Below are 16,498 nucleotides of genomic sequence, written 5' to 3' on the forward strand. Positions count from 1 at the left end.
TTCTAATACTCTAAAATAAAATGCTTCAATTTCAAACAGACCCTAACGTGCTTCCTGGGGCTGCGGTGCGGGACGCGCAAAACATACGGACGGAGCGAGCGAAGGTGTCCAATGCACCGGCGTTCAGTTCAGCTGGACACGCATGACTGATTTCAGATAAAAAAATAATAATGAATGGATGTGATTCAGAATTCCAGAGCGCAATCAAGAAACTGTCGTGATTCAGATTTTCAGTTTCAGATGCCCAGTACTGGGCAAGGAAGCCTTGGTCCATCCATTCTCAGAAAAAACATCTGCCATGGTTCGCATAAGCTTCACCGTCCCGAGCGAAACACGCCTGACAGTTAGCTGAAAATTGGCAGACTACTGCTACAAGAGAGCTGACCAAAGTATGTCAGATCCACAAAATCAAAACTAGAGAAGGAAGAACAAACAATGCCATGCTTTGGTTTGGTAACGGATCAACTAGAATAGCCCACCATCCCGTTCACCGGTAATCGGAGTGTCAGCACTCAGCACAATGCAGCTACATGCACATGTTATTACATTACTGCCACCGGCTGGACTACACAGCGTCACACTCACACCTCTTTAGAAAACAAAAGGAACCTGCTTTCTATCAATTCCTTCTGCATTAGGTTAAATAGAAGTCTCGGAACACTAAACCCAGGATACATACAAAAGAAGAAAGAAAGCCTATTACCTCAAGCCCTAGGAACAGATTCAATGAGGCAGCAGGGTGTCGCTAGCCTACCGTATGTACAGAATATACCGGTTCAGAATCCATGACAGCAGCAACTACCATGTACCGAAGCTGCAGCTCACATGCTCTTCTGTGATCTTCTGCAGCTGGTTTTCCATCATTTTCAAGGATGTGTAAGGAGGGAGGCAGAGCCGGTAGAAGCAGGTCTGCGATGATGGGAGCCGGTCGGGCGAATCTGATGTCTTGTAAATAAAAAGTTTGGAGCTCAGTCCACAAAACCCGTCTGATGGTAAATACTTCACCGAAGTCCAGAAGAAGAGGAGCTGCCTCTGTCTCTCGATTGACATGCGCTCCACAGCCTGCAGTGTCAACAGATACGTATTCAGGCGTGCACAAAACTAGTTGCCACTACATAATAGAGCTTCTACATAAGAAAGATATAGATTTCAGCTGGATTTATAAACTGATATGCATGCAAGGTAATAAGGGACATCTTTTCGTTCTTTTGTTTCATAACCGTGCCTCAAACAATACTAAAGCAGCACAACAGGTTGTTACTTTTATCACAACACGTCACAGTCCAATATATAAACACTGGTCCATATCAGGTAACAGCACCAGGTCCTGGCTCCTGTTGATGGAAGCTCCAACCAAGATGAATCCGCAATAACTAGACAAAAGGTGTTTCGTCTTTCTCATCTAAATTGAAGAAGAATCAACAACGATGGTTACGAGGGGACAAAACTAAAGTTACAAAATGGCTCCATACACATGCTGCAAGTTCACTGTGTTTTAAAGTTGTGATAATCAGGACAACAAAAAAATAAGACCACATTAAACATACACCAAGACATAATGGTTGTGACATGTGTTGGAAGGTAGCTATATATAATAACAAACTAAATTCATGGACTGCTATGAGAACACACTTGGGGGGGGGGGGGGGGGGGGCACAAAAGGCCAACTTAGAAGAGCGTAGTGAACAAAATACCCATACTTCAAAGCACATAATTCTCTACAGCCAGCATGTACCAAAAAATCATAACTATGTATTATATAAGTGAATAATGCTGTATTATGATTCTGACCACAGCTCTGGTACATGTACCACATACACAGACAGAAATGATTGGCATTTTCAGCAAAATCTGTTAGAATAGAAACTCTAACCCTAACTGGGGTTGGGTGCTGTATTTATGATAGAGTCGATGGGTCTAAACCTGTTACACAAGAGCCCATTACAAGGAAAATACAGATACTCTAGCATCCTCCCGCAGTCGAAACTCTAGCCACGGTAGATGTTGAGACTGGATCGAAACTCCTCAAACACCGAGGTAAGGAGGCCCATGGTGTAACACCCCAGTGTTACTTAGGGTTTTCCCCCAGTACCCCAACTTGTGACCATTATCACATGTGGCTCCAATGATGCAAGAAACACCAAACTCAAAGGATTAAAAGCCTAAGCAAGATCTTTTTCAGCTCAAGAATCATACACTAAGCACATCATGCACCTTAAGTGAGAAAAGTATCCAAAACCCTAACACCACTCAAATTGGCCATTTGAGCACAGAAGGGAAATTAAGAAAAGACTTGGGAAAAATACCAAATTTTGGTATAAACCAATTAACAAAGTTTTAGTACATTAAATAACCTACAAAATGTAGTAAGGAAGATTGGTCATTTGAATTTTTCAAATCCTCAAAACAGCCCATGAAGTAATGCCCCTATGGAAAATTCTGAAATTCAGAAATCAGAATTTCGACCCCTTCTCAAAGATCAGCTGTGTTCTCTGTTTTTCAAAACTTGAAACCACAAAGTCCAAATACCAAAGTGGCGCCAAACTACCTTGAACACACCCTGGCGAAGTTTGAGAAATTTTCTCAAACGTTTGACACGACCTTGGCGCAGATTTTCTCGGGACTCGGCCGTGAGACACTGGCGTTTTGGCGACGCCGTTACTCAACAGTTTTCTGTTGAGGTCTATCCCGTAGAGGTAGTCAAATTGGATCAGTGATCGATTTCTAGGTTTCGTCGTAAACCTAATTGGTTACTTCCAATTACGTAAATCAATAGTTCAAACCGCACTCAAAGGTAGGGCATTTCCCATTGATATAGGAACTTTCGACAACTCCCTGTCCATAGCCCAAAACCACACGACTTCCACACACAAACGACAGAGCTCAGTCGGGGGAACAAATCCTACACGGCGATCTTGCCCAAATTCGCAAAGATCTACGCCCTATCGGCGTTAGAACAAAAGCAGAAGAAACCATGCCACGTGTTCGACCGCGGCTGACATGCCCGGTGCACGCCAGCCCGCGCACCCACGCCGAGCCGTACGCGCCTGCACGCCCGCTCCGGTCCACGCCGCCCGTACACCGCGCCCGCGCCTTTAAAAGCCACCCCCGGACGCGCAACACTTCACTCCGCGCTTGCCCCTCACTGTCCCGGCCCAGTCCTTAGCTCTGGCGAGTTCTGCGCCGCCCGTCGTGGCCAGCCCTTCCCGACGACCTCTAGCCTCGCCCTAGCCCCTGGATGGCTTCCCCGAGAGGCGGAGAAGCTTTCCCAAGCTTGAGTCGAGGCATTGCCTCACCGGAGAAGCGAGCACGACCTCACCAGACTTCGGTCGATCGCCACCGCGCGTAGACCAGGTCACACGGTGAGCCACTCTCCAATTCCTTGCACCCACATCACCGCTAACCTTCACTGAAGCTCCCCGAGCACTTTAATTTGACTCTACCGTCGTGAGAAGGCCGGAGCACGCACCGCCGGCGAGCCCGACCGCCTGCGCACGCGGCCAGCCCGTCTCCGATCACCACCGTCGACGATCCGCACCTCGGCGTGATCGCCAGAGACCCCCGAACCTCACCAGACCCTTCGTCGGACCTCTACCGTCGTCGATAAGCCGCGCCACCGCTTTTTCTTCTTCGGTCACTGTTCAGGCGAGGGAGGAGCGCGGGTTAGAGGGGATAAAAAGCTAGGGGATTAAGTGCTAAGTCAAAGACTCATGTGAATATTTCTTCAGGGGCACGGTTTAAACAACTCAGATAGGAATAAGCCCAGGGACACCGATGCAAAGTCTTTTTCCTTTAACCATTTATGTTTATTCATTTCAAATGAGCAGAGAACTTGGAAAATTCATAACTTGTGTTATATTCAACCAAATTTGGTCAAACCAATTTTGCTAGAACCTACATATTATAGACTATCCAGCAAAAATAGTAAACCCCATGGTTTCTGCAATATTTTTTAGAGTTTTGATTTAAATTAGGAAAATGCCTAAACCTTATTAATACAGAGAAAAATAGAAATATTTCTATACTAGGCTCAAGAAAATTTGTAGACACACATACCCCACATACACACTGTTTAAAAATACTGAGCACCCCATTATACAAGAATAACCCAAGAATGTTCATTAAAAACCATTTCTGTCCAAAACTTAGAAAAATAAGAAAGGCAATGGAAAATAATAACCAGAGGATGAACAAATTTTTCCTAGAATGCCTAAGTGATAAAGAACATAGGAAAAATGCAGAGAACCCTAGTACAGAGCTAATCCAAGGTTAATTGTTTTATTAGGCACTAAGAAATCAAGGGAAACCATGATTAAAAAATAAGGACCATTGCAAAAATGATAAGAAAATTTCAGTAGAATTCTAACTGCTAGAACACCACTCCAAAAATAATCAACACCCCAACCCATCACAATAAGTGAGTTGAACAATTAAAACTTGAAATTGGCCCATGTTTTAATTAAATCATGAGAAAACCTAAAATTGTGCAACAGCGGGCAAACAAATTTTTACCCAAATACTTATGAAGTAAACCACCAGAGAAAAATATGAAACCCAATTAAAAATGTAAGGTAACACACACTACACCCTACCCCATGAAAAAGGGCCATATATTCCAAGAATTTCTACCACCCTTTCCCCTAAGCAAAAAGTTGCCAAATTCTAGAATAATTACTCTTGCACAAAGAAGAAGATAGAAAAAATTAGAAATCTGTTGTTTGACATTTTTCAAGTATAGTGGTAGTAGGAAGCACCCCTATGGCCAAGAACTTTAGAAAATCACAGTAAAATAACAAATAAGTATCAGTGGCTAAAACTTGGTACAAAGTCATATTATAGCACCTAAATACCAGCAAAAATAAACCTTAGGGAATAATCCACTGTTAGAATAGAGTTGTAGTTCAAAGCACCCCCTCTGCCCTAAAACTTCATATTTTTGTACAGAGTGAACGCTTAACATTTTAAGCCTCAATTTTTGAGACTGAGAGTTATACATCAGTGAGACACTACTGTAATTTTTACAAATTTTTTGGAAAGTTATAAAGCTATGTTGTAGTTCAAACCCAATTTAAAAGGCATAATAGAAAAAAAGGGAAAAGAGAGAATTAGTAAGAACAATGAATCTCACTCCCAATGAATTCAGCAAGAATCATAATAAACTTTCACTAAGACACTAAAAGAAAACCAGTGGGATACCCCAATAACCTGACCACTTGAAACTTAACCATACTTGACCCTAAAATGGCTAAGTATACCACTAGAATTTCCATAGTAAGATTAAACTTTACTTTATCAAATTAATTACTACTACATTGCATATCATAGCATACATATATCTCACTCATTGCATTCATTAGATTGCAACCTCGCTAACGGAGAGTACGTGCTCATTGCCGAGCAAGGAGCTGTCCACGAGGAAGACCAGGAGCCAGCTCCCGAGCCTGCCACAGAGGATCTCCCTGCAGCTCCAGCATTTGAAGGCAAGCCCCGGTTTTATGCATAACCAATTTATATATGCTACTTTACTACACTTAATGTTTGTAGGCTTGTAATGTGCACTTAAGTGTAGGAGTTGCTTGAAACCCTTAGTTGCATGAACTCAGTATTCCTTTTTGAGATGGATACTAGTATGATAGGTCGAGTAACTGCTTTGCTAATTAGGATCTCAGTATATGTCGAGTGATTTTTCCAGCACTCGCGCGAGGTCAGGAATTGATTGTATTCATCTTGATAACGGGATCTATGATGGTCTATGGACTGGAACCAGGATGTATGTCTTGTCCATGAGACGGAAATGGAATTAAGGATTAATGTGTGGATACCTGAGTCAAGTGTTTGAAAGTACTAAACACATGTCGGGAAATATGGTAACCGGTAAACCTAGTACCTGAGTGAAGCCGGGCGCAGACTTTACCCCTCACTCGTCCTGAGACTAGGTCTCCCATGCTAGCTATGGTGGGTACAAGTGCGGTCACTGCACGGCGGCAGCCGGGGTCAGTGGAGCATTGTATGCCAAGGCGGTGAGTCCTGGCCGCGAATGGGGAATCGATGGGGACGGTCCCCTACATGTCATGTGTTTAGGTTTACCTTACAAGGATAAAACTCGATTCGAATCGTCTGCTTCTCGCAGCTAATGAGACTGCTTGACCCCTTGTACTGCATTGAGTAAAAAGTGGAACGATGTTTACTTGAGATAACATGTTGATTGTACTAAATGATTACTACCATGTATGCTTAGAAGAAGCAAACTTAGCTAAATTAATAATGTTAGAATTGGAAAAGCTAAAATTGATTTTAGACTCAGCTAGTGCTTTTAGCAAACCAAACCCCTCAGCCAAACAGTTTCTTGGTCTAGAGGTAGAGGAGTAGACTCCTCACACCGGGTAAGTCTAGCTGAGTATTAGTATACTCAGCCTTGCTTGTGGCACAACTTTTGCAGGTACGCTACAGGACATGGTTGATGGTGTGACTTGGCCTTCCACCCTACCACCGGGTTGGACGATCGAGTGGGATGCTGCTCCGGCAGGAGAGGAGCAGGAGGGGTAATGGGCCAGGCTTTGCCCTATTCCTCAGCATTCGACGTTATCCATCATCTGCTGCACTTTATTTATGAACTTGTTCCCTGTCATCTAAAACTCTGATTTATGTAATAACTCCAGTACTTAAATTGTAGTTCTGTGCTTTATTGTATTCTCTCTGTGACTCACCATCGAGTGAGCTAGTGGTATTTGATCCCGGGGAAGTGGCTTTATCAGACCAGATCTCAGGGACTGACGGGTTATTCCGATTTAAGTGTGTTGCTGCCTCTAAGGCGTGACTTAGGCACTTAAGCTGGAATAATTCGGGCGGTTCCGCCACACTTGGTGAAGATGTCAGCAATCTGAGAAGTGGTCGGGACATGAAGAACCCGCACATTTCCGATGGCAACCCGCTCGCGAATGAAGTGGAGGTTGAGCTTGACATGCTTCGTGCACTGATGCTGGACGGGGTTGGTGGAGAGGTACATGGCGCTGACGATGTCACAACAGACAAGGGTGCTCCGCATCAGCGAACTATGTAGTTCCTGGAGCAGCTGACGAAGCTCACCGCCTCGGCGACGCCGTTGACCACAGCGCGGTACTTAGCCTCGATGAAGCGGGAGACGAGGGTTGTCGCTTTGAAGACCAGGAGACGAGGTTGTCGCCAAGGAAAACAGCGTAACCAGAAGTGATCCGACAGGTATCGAGACAACCACCCCAATCGGCATCGGTGTAGACGGCGAGGTCGATGGTCGCGGATCGACAAAGAAGGCTGAAGTCGGTGGTGCCTCGGAGTTGCCGAAGGATCCAATTCATAGCGGTGAGATGTGGCTCTCGCGGGGTGTGCATATGAAGGCACACATGCTAGATGGAGTAGGCGATGTCGGGGCGGGTGAAGACGAGGTACTGCAGAGCCCCGGCAAGACTACGATAGTTGGTCAAATCAGCCATCGAAGAGCCAACATCGGTGGAGACCTTGCCCTGAGTGTCCACCGGAGTCGAGCAGGGCTTACAATCAACCATGCTAGCTCGCTCGAGGATGTCGATGGTATACTATCGCTGGGGGAGGAACAGGCCCTGGGGCCTACGCTCGAAGGTGATCCCTAGGAACTGGTGCAGCTCACCTAGGTCCTTCATGGCGAACTCCTGCTGGAGAGAGGAGATGACGCGATGCAAGAGGTCGGGGGAGGAGGCCGTGAGGACATGTCGTCGACGTAGAGGAGGTAGGCAGTATTCATGCCACAACGGAAGATGAACAGAGAGGTGTCTGCCTTGGCCTCGACAAAGTCCTATGAGAGCAAGAAGGTGGCGAAGCGACTGTACTAGGCGCGTGGAGCCTGCTTGAGACCGTAGAGGGGCCCGTTGAGGTTGCAGACCATGTCGGGGTGAGCCGGGTCCACAAAGCCCACCGACTGAGAACAGTACACCGTCTCTGTCAGGTGCCATGGGGGAAGGCATTCTTGACATCGAGCTGATGCATCGGCCAGGCTCGTGAGAGAGCCAAAGTCAGAACGGTTCGGATGGTGCCAGGCTTCACCACAGGGCCGAAGGTCTCGTCATATTCCACCCCGGGACGTTGGGTGAAACCTCGTAGGACCCAGCAAGCCTTGTACCGATCCAGAGAGCCATCCGCCTTTAGCTTGTGCTTGAAGATCCATTTACTGACCACATTGGCGCCGGAGGGGCGTGGCACTAGGTCCCAGGTATGGTTCGACAGCAGGGCCTCATACTCCTCCATGGCGCGGCGCCAGTTGAGGTCGGCGAGCGCACCACGGGGAGATGACGACTCGGGTGAGAGAGCAGGAGAGGTCGAAGCCAAGAGGAAGAAGGAATGGGACTAGAGATGTCAATGGGGAATTCCCCACCGGGTTATAGCATCCCATACCCATCCCCATCATGTTTGATCCATCCCCATATCCATCCTCATCCCCATCATGTTTGATCCATCCCCATACCCATCATGGGTACAAAACTCATCCCATACCCATCCCCATTCGGGTTTCGGGTCCCCAATGGGTCCCCATCCCCAATTAAGGGATAACTAGGTACTAACATGTAGCACAAACAATCTAGATTTCAGACATCACTACATCAACAAGCACTCATCCATGAACCATGATCCATTCATCCATCTATCAGAAAATACATAAGTACTTCGGGACCGATAGAAGAAATGGAGTTTTCTCACCTTTCTTGGTCACCATCTGAGTTCGTTGGCGCCTGAGAATCCATGGTCATCACCGTCGTTTGGGCAGGGCATAGCATATAGCTGATTATTTTAGGGTTTTGCTTTTTACTAGTCTGCTAGTAGCCTTGTTGGGATAGGACCTGGGGCCTGGTGCGCTGTCGTGTTGGGCTTGGTGGCCGGCTTAGCCTCAACTCATTCATACAAACACGACAGGTGTACACGTATTAAATACCCATGGGTAATCGGGTTCGGATTATTGCTTCCCAAACTCATACCCGTTTACCCAATGGGTGAAGATTTTGTCCCATATCCATACCCATGGGGACAATTTTCGTCTCATACCCGTACCCTAATAGAGGAATTCCCCATGGGTTGGCAAGTATCGGGTCCCCATTGACATCTCTAAATGGGACATGGAGTTGTCAAACTCCTTCCTGTTGTCACACTGGACAGCCCGAACGGTGCGTCCAGACTGAATGGAAACCCAAGCGAAGAAGTGAGAAAGGGTGGGGGAACATATCATACTTCAAACGCAAGAGAAAAGTCGATAAGTAATGAGAGTAGTAATCCAAAATGAGCAGATAATATTTGTTTCCAGAAACGTTGAGTATAGGGGATGGCCTTCTACTAACTAGAAGAGAAGGAAGAAAAAGGAAGTCTCACATGTCTACCTAACTAACAGGCATGACACAAGTGATCAAAAGAACCCCGATTACAAGAGATGACAGAACTGCTAGACAACTTCAACATCACATCACACCCGGGATGGCCAAGGCGGCGATGCCAAGTGATGGACGAGGTAGCAGCGGTCAGCGCATGTGGGTTGGAGGTCGAGGATGAGGCAGCAGGCATGCGAAGGGTGTAGAGTAGCCCGGAGCTGTCACAGCGCGCGAGAAGGGTCCTGGTAGCAAGATCCTTCACAGACAAGCCAAAGGGGTCAAACTCCATAGAGCAAGAGTTGTCAGTGGTAAATTGACGAACAGAAAGAAGACTCTGAATGGTGTTGGGGGCAACAAGAACATTTCTGAGGCGAAAGGGACCGGGAAGGACCAAGGGTGAGTGGTGGATAAAGTAACGACATCAGGGGTGGTGTGGTAGGAAGCACTGAAGTCAACCACCCAATCCGAGAACGAAGTGGGCGGAGCGAGAGTCATCGTGCTGAAGGACCCAGCAAGAGACTGTGTCCCATCCATCACCCCAAGGGCCCCACGAGTGCAGAGGGGAGGTGGGCGGTGGGGGCAGGAGATCCGGCTGGAGGCGAGGAGGTGTCGGGGTTGCCGGAAGCGCCAACGAGGGTGGAGTAGCATAGAAGGTAGGCGGAGGGGCGACCAGGTGTGGCCCAGGAGGGTCCGTAGGTGGTCCAGGCTACATGGAGATGGAGCCAGTCCACAGGTTGTAGAAGGACGGCCAGGGCCCCGATCCACAGGTGGACCACCGGGCCACCGCCGCGACCACGACCGCCCTGGCGACAACGATGACCACCGCCGGAGATGATAATCGAGCGGGGGCGGCAGAGGGGCGCTCTGGCGAGGGGGCACCCCCCCCCCCCGAGGCAGGAGTAGGGACACATGGGGCCTGCTCTCCAGGGTTCGCGCTGTAGAGAGTTGTCGTGGTGTCGGTGGTGGTGGCGGCCACAGTCATGAGTTCCTCGAGTAGGAGATCATCACAAACACGAGCAAAGGACGGGAACGGGGTGATCTGCGTGAGGATGGCCCGCAGGTGCGCGTAGCGACTGAGCCCGCGCAAGAGGTTGAGAACGAGCGTCTCATCCATGACCAGGGAGCCAAGGTCACGGAGTGAGTCGGCCACGGACCCACAGTCTTCATTCGCGGACAGTACTTAGTGACGGAGAGAACCCCTTGGGCAAGCTAGCAGAAAGTTGTGTTCAGGTGGAGAATCTGGACCTGGCGGTTCCCGAGGAACTTGGCCTCGATAGCAACCTAGGCTTGGCGAGCGGTCCCTCCCTGCTCGTGGACGTCGTCCTGCATCTCGACCGTGAGGGTGCCGAGGATCTAGGTCAGGACAACGATGTCCATCCGAGACCAGGTGTGCGTCGACACCACCGCGTCGGCGAGGACGTGGTCGTCGTCTCGTCGAGGCGTAGCAGTGGAGGGTCAGCAGGACCTGAAACTTGATCGTGCCAGCGAGTGTACTGGGCCGAGTCGGGGGTGAGGACGGCGAAGACCAAAGCGCGAATACTGGGAAGTCCCGCCACGTGAGCATGGAGACTGACGATGATCGACGTGTCGGGAGCATCATCATCGACGTCGTGCACGGAGTAGGAGACATCACCCTAGACACCAACGAGCGGATAAGGGGGCCCAAGAAGCTGGCGCTCGAGGGCATCGACGGTCACACATTCCTGCTCCCATACGTGGGCGGCTTTGTGCGGGCGCGCTGACGGGCGACGGCGAGGGCGACTATGACATCGATAGTACGTGGACGCTGAGTAGTGGTGAGTGTCGACTGGTGACTGTAGACGGGAAGTGGGATGTCGAACCCCCCGCGACCCCAGGCAGGGCGGGGGTGCCAGGACACGCACTCAGGTACGGGAAGTGCGGAGCCAAAAGTTCGGCGCGACAGGTGGCGGCGGCCTGCAGCGAAGCCGCATAGAGGGCAGCGAGGGACGCGGGAGGTACCAAGTACGCGCCGCTGTTGGTGGTAAGGGAGGTGAGCGAGCCAGGAAGGACGCCGAGAGCACCGGTGAAGGAGTCAGCGTTGGTGGGGTCGCCAGAGAGGACGTCGGAGAGGTGGAGGCGACCTGCGGCAGCGGCACTCGGAGGGAGGGGCTCGCTGGCCGCAATAGGCGCGGCCACCGTAGGGGTTGCAGGCACTGCGGGAGGGGCGCTGGCCGCAGGTGGCACGCTGGCGGCGAAGGCCGGGGCGCCGACGGCGGTGAAGACGAACCCCGGTGGCCCCCATGCGCGTGGACGGGGGGAAGGTCGCGGCTGGCCATGGCGGCGGCGCGCAGACGGGGTGGGGGTGCAGCACCGGCGGGGGAGAAACCCGGCACGGTCTGCCAGGGGCGAAGCGCCGTGCGTCGGGCCAGCGGGGGGAGCAGCGCGGCCGAGGGTAGCAGCGCCGACAGAGGAGAGGCCCGGCGCGGCCTGCCAGGGGCGAGGCGGCGGACGGCATGCCAACAGAGGGGAGCAACACCGACGGGGAAGGGAGCAGCGCCGGCGGCTACTATAGCAAGCAGCTACAATGGCAGCTAGGGGTGGGGAGGGAAAGAAGTTTAAACCTAGCTGATACCATGTTAGAATAGAAACCCTAACCCTAATTGGGGGTTGGGTGTTGTATTTATGATAGAGTCAATGGGCCTAAGCCCGTTACACAAGAGCCCATTACAAGGAAAACACAGATACTCTAACAAAATCTAACACGGGGTTTACTAAGGAATGCTATGTTGCCATGAGAAATTGAGCACACGTGAAAAGAAAATGGTCAAAATGTATAGCAGTACAGCAAAAAGATAATCCATGACTGAATGCATTTACACAAATAATACAGCGCACCTTCCAGAACAGGGTAATCTGGCGATCCTTTTCTTTGTAGCCATTATATTGAGTATGTGATTTCCAATCTTGCAGATTTATTGCATTGCTGCTCCCCCCTAACAGTCGATCAAAGTCTTCTAGATCTAAACACTCGAAAAACTCTTCCCGGCGCTTGGGATTAACTAGTATATCAGCAAATCCATCCGTGAAATGGGTTAGCTGAGATGAAATAGAGTCCACAAAGATATTCTTAATAAGAAGATCAATGTAATGCTCTCTGTTCCCAATATTCACACTGATATCCTGTCCTCCTGGACAAAGATCAATAATCTTTTCAGTACCTAATTCATGAGCTCCTCGGGAAAATGTTAGGTATAGATTATCAATTTCAGCAGCATCCATCTCTAGAATTTTTTTACAGCTTGCATATTTGACAGGATCTGCAACAGAAATATCTTCTAACGTAATACTTCTCCCAGCAAGATGCAAGAACAGAGTACGGTCTATCACAACTCCAACTTGTACTTTATGCATCAAGGCTAATCCAATTATCCGCCCCGCAAAAGTGAAGTACTTCAGGTGCAGTGGATCCACAGCAGATGCTGCAATATGCAGATAGCTGTCAAAGGTTAGAGGATACTGGGGCAACATCGTTGTGGCCATCAGTTATCTTACAAATAATGGATAACTAGTTGGTTGTCTGTACATTGCTATGGTTTCTATATATTATATATGTAGATCTTGCTTAAACGAGATATTTATTCACACAATTATATTTTTTATTTTCAAATTATTAGTATATATATTTATAATACCTCACCTACATATAACTCAAACAAACATGTGGTGCAGTGATTGAGGGTGTTCGCTCCATTGCTAACGAACACGGTTCGCTGCTCGCGTCCCATTTTTTTGTATTCAGCGTGTGGGAACGGGAATTTACTGGGCACACTGGGAGGACGCGCGCCAAAGGACGCACGAAGGAACTTGCGCTTTATAATAGTCAAGAATAAGAATCAAATAAAAAGAATACAGAAAGACATAAGATTGCATGATAATTATGATAAGTATTGTTATTTTATTTATATAGGCAGAGATTAAATATATAAACTACATCATAATCTTCTCATTTCATGAAAGCTATAAGGGCTCCTACATTAGAACTTAGAAGTGTTATGTTACCTCTTTGGTCAAGCATAGGCTTATCACATAAGGCAGCTTTCAGGATAGATAAGCTCAACAAAACAGATTTAAGTTATAAGCCCAAAAATATATTCCCTCCGTCCCAAATTAAAAATCGTTTTAGTAAATTACTAGGTTCATACAATACTTAACATATGTGTTTTATACACTTGTCTAGGTTCATCTTCATCCATTTGAATATAGACATAAAAAACAGGAGCTAAAATGACTACTATTTTGAAACGGAGGGAGTACTTTATAGTCGCCGCTTTTTCCCATGTGATTGTATTAGGTAGCACACACACAATGTGTGCGATTAAGCAGCCAAGCAATGTCAAACTACTCAAACTGTACTGTTTAGCACTCCATCGGGTCAGAAATATATGTCATATAGGAAATAAATGAGTTCAAATTTTCGAAGCTCTGACTATCATAATGTTTTCAAATATCTAGATTGATACATGAAATATACGGTAGAAAGTTGTAAGTTTACTAGTACCCAGGAAACTTACTTTCGTTCAAGTAGAACCTTCGTTTATCCTCCGGACAGGGTGAGAAGAGAACTTGCTTCGAACTGAAAAGAGCTTGGCACACTAAACAAAACCATTCCCTTAGAACGCCAGGACCTGTAGCTTCCTCATTCTTAAACTCCATAAACAGCCCACCACGAAGTTCAGTTTGTTTCGCCTGTGCGATGTAATTAAAGGATTCATCAAGTAAATGTGATCGATCAATTAACATCTCATGCAGCTCCCCAAAGTCATCCTTCCCTTCAGGGAGCATCATGAAGACTAAATTCCTTCTTGCTTCAAAGCAAAGGAGATTCTTATGCTTCACGAGCCAATGTAGACGCTCATTTCTCTTGGAACAACGGACAAGAGCATTGAGTGGCGCCCTGTGTGCCAGCAACACAAGCTGTAGGTTGTGCCCCACATCCTCATAAATCGCTGAGATGAAATCGAGTTCAGTCAACATGACCAGGATGTGTGATCGAGCAGCCCATGTGGTTTGACTTTCCATGACCCCGACACTCTCTGATGATAATGACAGGTCCATCTCCAATGTCTTCAAGCACTCATCCAACCTTTTCAGCATGTCCATCGACATGTTGTGAAACCTCCATATCCATGTGTCGCCATGCTCAGACTCCCTGCTGTACAGATTACTGGGCATCGGCCCCTCACCGGAAATCCAATGGCGTGCTTGCTGGCACATCACTTTGAGGAAATTTGAGAACTCATCAAGATCACTAGGCGATATAATCATTGGCATTGATGCAAGTCCATCAAGGACCACATCCACTGTTTCACGGGCGAATGGCAGGACTTGCTCGATCAATCTGGTTGGTGAGTTCATAGAAGGGGGCAGCCTGGGACGAGTTGATAAAACTGAGGCAAGTGTACGACGGCATGATCTATATAGTAATTCCTTCTTGCCTGCAGCCAAGGAGAGCAAGCGGCAGAATTCAAGCAGCACTGGTGCCGTCACGACTAGCAAGTCCATCGGCAAGGAATAAGGGTCCGTGGCGACAAAACATTTGATGGCACTCTCGGCGTGAGAGCGGAAGGGGGAATTTGAGAGGTAGAGGCGAACCAGCGCTAAGGCGGCGCCCGCCTGGAGGAAGATGTCCACGTACTCAGCGGCGTGGTCGGCCGCAAACCGATCTTCGTCAGTAGAGGCGCGATCGGGGCGAAGCCCCAGGTTGGCGCGGTGGGCGCGGAGGATGAACTCCCTGACGAGTTCGTCGAGGGAGAACGCGGCGGCGGGGATCCTGGACGGCTCGGACTCCGCGGCGGCGGCGGCGGCGGCGGCGGTGCCGGCGATGTGCGACGCGAGTTGCCACGCGTGAGGATGCTGGGTGGACCTGAGGCGCGCCAAAAGGTGAAGTGTGGAATCCGGCGGGAGATGGAGCTCGGCGAGGGTGGCCTCCGGCGCGAGCTGCCGCCCCGCGTAGAGCAGCCGCAAATCGCGGCCATACCCGCAGGCGCCGAGATGATCAAGCACGGCGCCGACAGTATCGTCACACCCCGCGTGCATCGCGATGGTCCTAGAATCGGTGGCGCGCACGAAGAAGTGCACCTCCCGCGGCGACGCAGGGGGAGACGAGGCGGAGGCCGCCGCCGCCGCTGCGGAAGCTCCATCGCCCCCCGAAGCGGAGGCCGAGGCCGACGAGGACGACTCGGCGGCGCCAGCGCCGGCGCCGGCGTGGGCCATCAGCGGCTGCTTCGATGATGGGGGGAGGGCATGATCGGGCGCGTCTCGGCGGCGCTTGGAGGTGCGGCGGAGACAGGCGAGCGCAGCGGACATGCTTAGATCGGGTTCATCGAGGTCGGGGAGGGCGGAATTGGGGTCGCGCCGATGAGGAGGTAGCGAGCGAGGGTTTAGGAGGACCGGAATTTGGGGGAGGAAGCTCGATGAAGTGGGGTGGGGAGTGTGAGATGTTTATTTGGGCGTGGCCTTTCTTCCGGTTTGAGCTTTGACAAGAGAATCACTTCCGCTCAAAATACTAATTTAGGGGAAGATCCAGGGGAATTACTTCTCTTTTTATATATCTACACTAGTTAGCCTGCGTTGCTACAGTTTCCATTTATACTCATTCATCTAGATGGTGTGAATATGGATTTGGAACAAATAATAATCATGTTTAAATCCTCATTTGTGTATAGTTTGTTTTTCTCTACTATACTTAAAGCAATATTTTCAACGGTCCTTCTGCGTCATTTTTTTTACAAAAAGACCCCAATTCTTCTTCCAATCAACCCGCCGAGTATCTCACACGCCTGCGTCACCATTTTACAAAAACACCCCTCCATCCCCGCCGACCCTGCAGCCCGACCCCGCAGCCGCCATCCTCGTCCCTAAACGCTGACGCCCTGTCCCCAAGCGTCGAAGCCCTGTCCCCGGGCGCCGACGAGCCCTGAGCCTCGACCTCGCGGCCACGTCCAGAAATCTGCGACGCCTCGACCTCGCGGCCGCGCCATCCCCATCCCCGAGCCCGACCACGACCGCACCAGAAATCCGCACCCGTCGCCGCACAAGCCGGTACTGGGCGCGGCACAATCCGCCGCGCGCACGCCATTCCCGGAAACCATTGTCGAATCCGCGTGTGTCGT

General features: G+C 49.4%; 1 protein-coding gene across 4 annotated transcripts; it reads right to left on the reverse strand.

The window, feature by feature from the left end:
• Nucleotides 1-415: 415 nt before the first annotated feature.
• On the reverse strand, nucleotides 416-15,893 carry LOC100501539 (E3 ubiquitin-protein ligase UPL5). 4 transcript variants are annotated; one of them, XM_023301555.2, is made up of 4 exons: nucleotides 13,898-15,866; nucleotides 12,545-12,805; nucleotides 12,222-12,385; nucleotides 416-1,062 (listed from the first exon to the last, which is right to left on the reverse strand). In XM_023301555.2, exons 1-4 carry the CDS (start codon nucleotides 15,690-15,692, stop codon nucleotides 799-801), a joined length of 2,484 nt encoding a protein of 827 aa, XP_023157323.1. In that variant the 5' UTR covers nucleotides 15,693-15,866; the 3' UTR covers nucleotides 416-798. The 4 variants fall into 4 exon arrangements, with proteins under 4 accessions (XP_023157323.1, XP_008668545.1, XP_008668546.1 ...); XM_008670323.4 differs by lacking the exon at nucleotides 12,545-12,805 and having other exon boundaries at nucleotides 12,222-12,514; nucleotides 13,898-15,893; XM_008670324.4 differs by lacking the exon at nucleotides 12,545-12,805 and having other exon boundaries at nucleotides 13,898-15,882.
• Between the last annotated feature and the right edge of the window lie 605 nt (nucleotides 15,894-16,498).

The sequence above is a fragment of the Zea mays genome, chromosome 2, assembly GCF_902167145.1.
Source record: "Zea mays cultivar B73 chromosome 2, Zm-B73-REFERENCE-NAM-5.0, whole genome shotgun sequence".
Classification (NCBI taxonomy): domain Eukaryota; kingdom Viridiplantae; phylum Streptophyta; class Magnoliopsida; order Poales; family Poaceae; genus Zea; species Zea mays.